We start from the raw sequence: 7,405 nt of genomic DNA on the forward strand, positions 1-7,405 counted from the left end.
GTCTGGTATTTTACTTCCCTCAATATTCCAGCATCCACCAATTTTTTAACTTCTTCTTTGAGAAATTTTGTTCGATCTGGAGCCATGCCTCTTTTCTTTTGACACACTGGTGGAATATTAGGATTCACACCAAGCTTATGTTCAGCTACATGACGTGGTACTCCAGTCATATCAGAATCTCGCCATGCAAAAACATCCAAATTTGTGGCTAATATTTTGTAAAGCTTTTATTTTGTTTCTTTTGTTATTGTGTTTCCAATTATGATTTTCTGATCTGGAAACTCTAGATTTGATGATATTGACCCATCTTCATGAATGATTGGGTTAACAGCTGTTCTGTTTATTTGTACACATTCTATTGGTCTTCTCCGTTCAGCGTACAGCGTGGCAATGCCAGCCAGTGTGGGGAATTTCATCATTCCGTGTACCGTTGACGTCACAGCTCCGAATGCCATCATGGCTGATCGTCCTAAAATGACATTATACTGCGAATTTGCTTTCACAACCAAAAATTCAATATGAGCAGTTCTTTTAAATGGCGTTTTTCCCAATACTACTTCTAAAACTATGCTTCCTTCTGACCATGACGGATCATTAGCAAAATTTGCTAAGGGAACAAATGTGTCCTTTAGCTTTTCCTTAACTCTGTCCGGTAGTTGTATAAAACAATGTTCATACATGATATCTGCTCCTGCTCCGGTATCAGTATATATTCCTCCAACAACACAATTTTCTATTCGAGCTTCAATCACTACAGGAGTGTCAGATGGATTGGTGTTAAACATGGAAGGAAAAGCAATCATTTCTTGTTTCCAATCTTCTAATGTTTCTGCTTTTCTCCGCTGTCCGGCTTGCCATGAATGTATCATGTTTGCTTCAATGGGTGCTATCTGACAATTACGCCTTTTGGTGCTCTTGAAAGTTTAGTGGTTCTTTAGAACGGTTGGCGCCATCTGTTAGTACGATTTTCCGTATAGCGGCTGTAAGGTACTAGTACAGAAAATTAGCTACTCAGCGTGTGGCGTATACTGTTGATTGTTGTTTGCCCTTGAGAAATAAACTCTGCAGACCCAGAACATAGATGTAAGATCTGTGGGGTGGCCTCAATCAATCTGTGGATCAATCTGTAATGATCCGTCTAGCGCACTGCTGCTAAGCAGCTAATGTTGTTTTAGAGTGAGAAAGAACTGTGTGAGAGAGAAAGTGTACTTCTCTCTGACTGAAGTTCAGATCAGAATAATGTGAAATGTGGTGACCCAGGGGGTTTATTTATAGGTGTAGAATGTCTGAAATTCACGGGATACACGTGTCACTTACTGAATGGTTCTGTTACGTGAAGTATCCGGAATGTCGGTGGCGTGTGCTGATTTGGCTGCGTACTGTTCACGTGCTGAGTTAAAGGGCTTATGCATATAAGCTGCCTGCAGGGCTTACGCTTGACGCTGGACGGCCTGCTAAACGCTGGGCGGCAAATTCTGAAGATCACCAAATTTAGTTATCTCTTGTGCTCTTTGATTGAGTTTTCTGTATAAAAATGATGTCGTTATGCGTGTATCCTATAGGATACACCATTAACTATAAAATACAAGTTTGGTTACTTGTTAATAACACGGACATTGGATTAACCGGAAAACTCTTGAGATAAGCATTGGGTTGCTTATATAAACAGATTCGACATTGGATTGTCAATACGTACAAACAATTATAAAATTTTTTTATAAACATCAAGAGTATAATATATATATAAGCATTGGTTTGCTTTTTTAACGCTAAGCATTGATTTGCGAGGACGCAAGAATAAAAAGATTATAAGTGTATAGAGGGGTCGCTCCGGTCATACGCATATAACATTTATTCAAAGGTTATAGTGCACATAGAAATGCAAGTATTTAAAAACCGCTTATAAATTTGCAATAAGTATGAAAGCATATAATAGAAATTTATAAAAAGTCCATAAGAAAAGGTTACATACGCTCAACACTGGGCGCGCAAGTACTTAAATCAAAATGCCTCATACTACGACGACTTATAAGAAAGGGCAGCTACCTAAGAAGATAAAATTCTACTCTTGCACGCACCGGTTAAGAAAATTACTTTCTATAAACGTACTAAAATAATAGGGGTGGCTTGATTGGAACGATGCCCTACACTAAGGAGAATATACAATCCTCGCCCGCAGCGATCAGACGCATACCCTGCTTTTTAAACAAAAAAGAAATAAATAAATATAGATATAGGGATGCGAAATCCTTGAACTGTCGGGCCCATCCCTCGCTGGCTCAAAAAAGCAGCTTGGAAGTGGATAACCATCATCCCTCCAATCCAAGCCGCATGCGATCCTACGCTAGCATGTCATCAACCACTTGACGGGACGTAAAGTCCCTATTCTCACCTAATTCCTCCAAGCGAGGAATTGTCAAATTCGCTAACGCCGCACATGCCTCATTGCATTTCCCAGCGGCATCCTCCACTAACTCATTTGAAATGGGTACCGAAATAATGTTCGGCACAGCAAGGTTTGATTTAACAACATCCCAGAAGAGGGATCGCTCATAGGCACGCGCATCAAGTATGGTCTAACCAAAAGGAATGCGAATACTCGGAGAGGCCATGATATGCTTCGCAATTTCAGGGAGACCAGATTTTAGAATTGAGTATTCAGATTTGAGGCTTGAGCATTCAGCCTTGAGATAATCACGCTCATTAACAACTGCTTTGTGCTACGCGTCATGTTCATCAAGTTGCTTCTTAGGTTGGCAATTATCATATGTTGCAGTACCAAGTTGCAAAGACAGGTCATTTACTTGAGTCTCCAAATTGGCTCGAATAGTTTTCGAATGCCTAATTTCGTTCATCAACTGCTGACATTCACCCTCAAGATGAGAATTTCTCTCCTCCGCTTTCAAACGAGATATAACAGCCTGGTGAAGTTGTTCAGATACATGTTTCTTTTCAGCATCAAGTTTGGCAAACTCTCTTTGTTCACGCGAAAGATGTTTGTGACCGAGGATTATGGAATTGGATTTCTATTTTAAACGACTAATATCTTTTGCAAGATTGAACATTGTGGCATGTGTGTCAATAAAAAGTCAACTGAAAGTCTTTGCACAACAGGAAGTTTTAAACGATAAATATCTTACCAAAAATTGGCCTCTTTCCGGCCGCTTTCGATGTTTCAACAACAGGAGACCGCTGAATTTCAATAAAGGAAGAGACGTCAGTTTCTCTTTCTTGGCGCAGGCTAGTGGTTCTGTGCTTCGAAGTTGCAGGGGCAGCTGCATTAGTTGGCACCTTAATAATCTCCAGTTGAACATCGTGGTTGATATCATGAAGATCTTTTTGTCCAAAAACAACGCTATCAGATCCCTTCAACATCATAAACTCATTCAAATCCATTTCTGCAATTCAAGGCAAAATTCAAGTGTAAAGAAAGAGGAGTTAAATACACGGCTAAAGTAATAAAAATAAAAAAGGGATATACCCTTCTTGTTTCTAATAATAATGGGACGCTTATCAGAGCACGTCCAGTGGGTTGAAATGCAGCCAATAACTAGTGGGACATTAGGATAAACGCGAGATAGGAGCATTAGATTAAGGCAAGACTTATAAAATTTATCTTCCTCGGGAAGAATCGGCAAAGGTTTGTTTTTCTCTCCTTTTCTACCAGAATACCATATAAGAATGTTGTTGTATTCTTCAGGAATACAGGTAGCTTTAACAAAGAAAAAGGATTTTTTTCACATTCCCTACACACCCTGTTTTGGGGTAACATAAAACTTGCAGACATTATCGAAAGAATACCAACTCTCGTCACTCATCGAAGCACAAAACAAGTTAGTGAAAATAGATAAAGAAGGTTTCTGACCATTCGCACGACACCACATTTCAAAGATAGAAATATGATTGGCACCATAAGGATGCAATTGGCTAATACCGATGGAATATTGACTAAGAACCACCATGAAAAATGGGGTAGGAGGAATACGGGTATTACCGAGCTCCATAACCTTTTCATAAACAGAAATCATATGCTCTGGCGGCTCGTTAGATCGTTGGTCACTCAGAGGGGTGATCGGGGAATATTTTTCGATGGGGGATATTGATCGATGATTCTATGAATCTCCGCTTCAGTAATAGAAGATTTTATGTCTTTCACGTTCTTATCAGTAGACATGGTAGAACGGTGCAAGATTTAAAATGTTAATAAAAAGGATGAAAGAAAGAAAACATGGACCTTCGGATGAATAAATACGAAAGGAAAAGCAAACGGCTGCCGGAAAAAGAGCAAAATTTGAAGCAGGGGAGGAGCGTGTAAAACCCAAAAAGTGTAAATTAACTATTTATAGGCAAAGGAAAATTGAACATGCCACGATCAATTTCTGAGCGTATACGTGTATCAATCTAAAAAGTTGATTGACAGTCGGCATACGATAGCAATTCTAGGCAGTTGCATATGTTTTTATCATTATCTTCGGGATGACTCATGACAGTTGTCACCTCGGGTATAGGAATTACAGTCGAAAGGACGATTTTTCAACTATACGAATATATTGCATTAAATGCAAACGGCGGTTGGTTACACATACATGCATATAATGTCCTATGTGTATTATCAATACGTTAACATGAACAATTGTATGATCCAGTGTAATCATTGGGTATTATTTTGTGGTACTATTTTATTTAAATAAATTAGTTTGACGTTATACACTCATTGGCATTGTATATAACATCGAACTGGGGGGACTTAATGATACGCATATCCGCATGACCATGCGGATTACGCATCCAAAGTCCTGAACCGCACACTAATGGCCATGTAAGACATATGGCATGGGTATAGTCGCACTCTATGCGCCTATACCATCTGATGTGAGTTTCGTATACTTGTATAAGGGTCCAGTATATTCTAGAAGAATGTACGATATAATCAAGTCAGATCTTTTCCTTAAATAAATAAAGTTAGTTGGGATAAGATCGCATTTAATTAGGGATGAGATCCTATCAAAACCCTAATTCGTGAGCCTATAAATACATAGCTCACAAACCCTAAAATCACAATCAGTTACTCATACGTTTTAGTGACTCGAACTTTTCCATGATTATATATTAAATGAAAACTATATTTGCAGGATTAAATGTTTCCAACATGTTAAGCAATCAAACTTGTTAAGACTTGATTATTTGAAATGAGTTTCATGTAGACAATTGACCACCCAAGTTGACCGACGATTCACGAACGTTAAAAACTTGTAGAACTTACATGATGATATATATATGGATATATATATATATATATATATATATATATATATATATATATATATATATATATATATATATATATATATATATATATATATATATATATATATATATATATATATATATATATATATAGTTAATAGGAGATTATGATAAGTAAGTATCTCCATAAGTATATTAACAACGAGTTATGTATATAAAAATGAGATTATGAATTAAGAAACTCTAAACGATATATATAACGATTATCGTTATAACAACGTCTTACTAAATGCATATGAATCATTTTATGATATTGATACACTATGCTTAACATGATAAAATGATAGTTAAATATATCATTAAGGGTGTTAACAACAAACTACATATGTAAAACAATAATACTAACTTAAGAGTTTCGAAACAATATTTATATGTAACGATTATCGTTGTAATAGTATTTTAACATATATATATATATATATATATATATATATATATATATGATGTTAAGATATATTTATACACCATGTTATCATGTTAACATAACAATTTGATATCTCATTTAAGTATAATAACAATGGATTAATTACATTTAACAAGATCGTTAACTTAAAGGTTTTGAAACAACACTTACATGTAACGACTAACGATGACTTAACGACTCAGTTAAAGTGTATATACATGTAGTATATTAAGATGTCTTAGTACACTTTTGAAAGACTTCAAGACACATATCAAAGTACTTCTACTTAACAAAAATGCTTACAATTTCATTCTCATTCATTTTCATCAACAATTCTACTCGTATGCACCCGTATTCGTACTCGTACAATACACAGCTTCTAAATATATTTACTATTGGTATATACACTTTAATGATCAGCTCTTAGTAGCCCTTATGAGTCACCAAGACATGTGGGAACCATTATTTGGCAACTAGCATGAATGATTACACAAAATTACAAACTAATGAAGGCAATATGACAAGCCTAAAATCACGTCTGTAGTGTACCGAACTTTTCCATGTTTATATATATTAATTGAGATTGATATTTACATGACTAAATGTTTCCAACGTGTTAAGAAATCAAACTTGTTAAGACTTTATTAAATGAAGTAAGTTTCATATAGACAATTGATCACCCAAGTTAACCGGCGATTCACGAACGTTACAAATTTGTAAAAAATACATGTTGTGGTATATATAGACATATATATATATAGTTGACATGAGATTATGATGAGTAATTATCTCACTAAGTATATTAACAATGTGTTACTGATATACATAAGAAATAAGATTACTAAGTTAAGAAACTTGAAAACGATATATATAACGATTATCGTTATAACAACGTCTTACTAGGTACATATGAATCATATTAAGATATTGATACACCTGGTTAATTATGTTAAATTATAAGTAAATATATCATTAAGTGTATTAACTGTAGTGACCCGGACTTTTCCATGTTTATATATATATTAAATGAAATTGTTATTTACATGATTAAGTGTTTCCAACATGTTAAGCAATCAAACTTGTTAAGACTTTATTAATTGAAATAGGTTTCATATAGACAATTGACCACCCAAGTTGACCGGTGATTCACGAACGTTAAAACTTGTAAAAACTATACGATGACATATATATGGTTATATATATAGTTAACATGATTTTATTATAAGTATGTATCTCATTAGGTATTTTAACAATGAGTTATATACATAAAAATGAGACTATTAATTTAAGAAACTCGAAAACGATATATATAACGATTATCGTTATAACAACGTCTTACTAGGTACATATGAATCATATTAAGATATTGATACACTTGGTTAATTATGTTAAATGATAAGTAAATATATTATTAAGTGTATTAACAATGAAATACATATGTAAAAATAAGACTACTAACTTAATGATTTCGAAACGAGACATATATGTAACGATTATCGTTGTAATGACATTTAACTGTATATATATCATACTAAGATATATTATATATCATAATATCATGATAATATAACAATTTAACATCTCATTTGTTATAATAAACAATGGGTTAACAATATTCAACAAGATCGTTAACCTAAAGGTTTCAAAACAATACTTACATGTAACGACTAACGATGACTTAACGACTCAGTTAAA

At 34.5% G+C, this 7,405-nt stretch overlaps 1 protein-coding gene across 1 annotated transcript; it reads right to left on the reverse strand.

Annotated features, from left to right (window-relative positions):
* Window positions 1-227: 227 nt before the first annotated feature.
* Window positions 228-869, reverse strand: LOC139844609 (uncharacterized). The gene has a single exon (XM_071834844.1). The coding sequence runs from the start codon at window positions 867-869 to the stop codon at window positions 228-230; it is 642 nt and encodes a 213-aa protein (XP_071690945.1).
* Window positions 870-7,405: the final 6,536 nt, after the last annotated feature.

Source organism: Rutidosis leptorrhynchoides, chromosome 1, assembly GCF_046630445.1.
Source record: "Rutidosis leptorrhynchoides isolate AG116_Rl617_1_P2 chromosome 1, CSIRO_AGI_Rlap_v1, whole genome shotgun sequence".
Lineage (NCBI taxonomy): Eukaryota > Viridiplantae > Streptophyta > Magnoliopsida > Asterales > Asteraceae > Rutidosis > Rutidosis leptorrhynchoides.

Coding starts and splice junctions, on each gene's coding strand:
- LOC139844609 (XM_071834844.1), bottom strand. CDS start 869: ATGATACATTCATGGCAAGCCGGACAGCGGAGAAAAGCAGAAACATTA.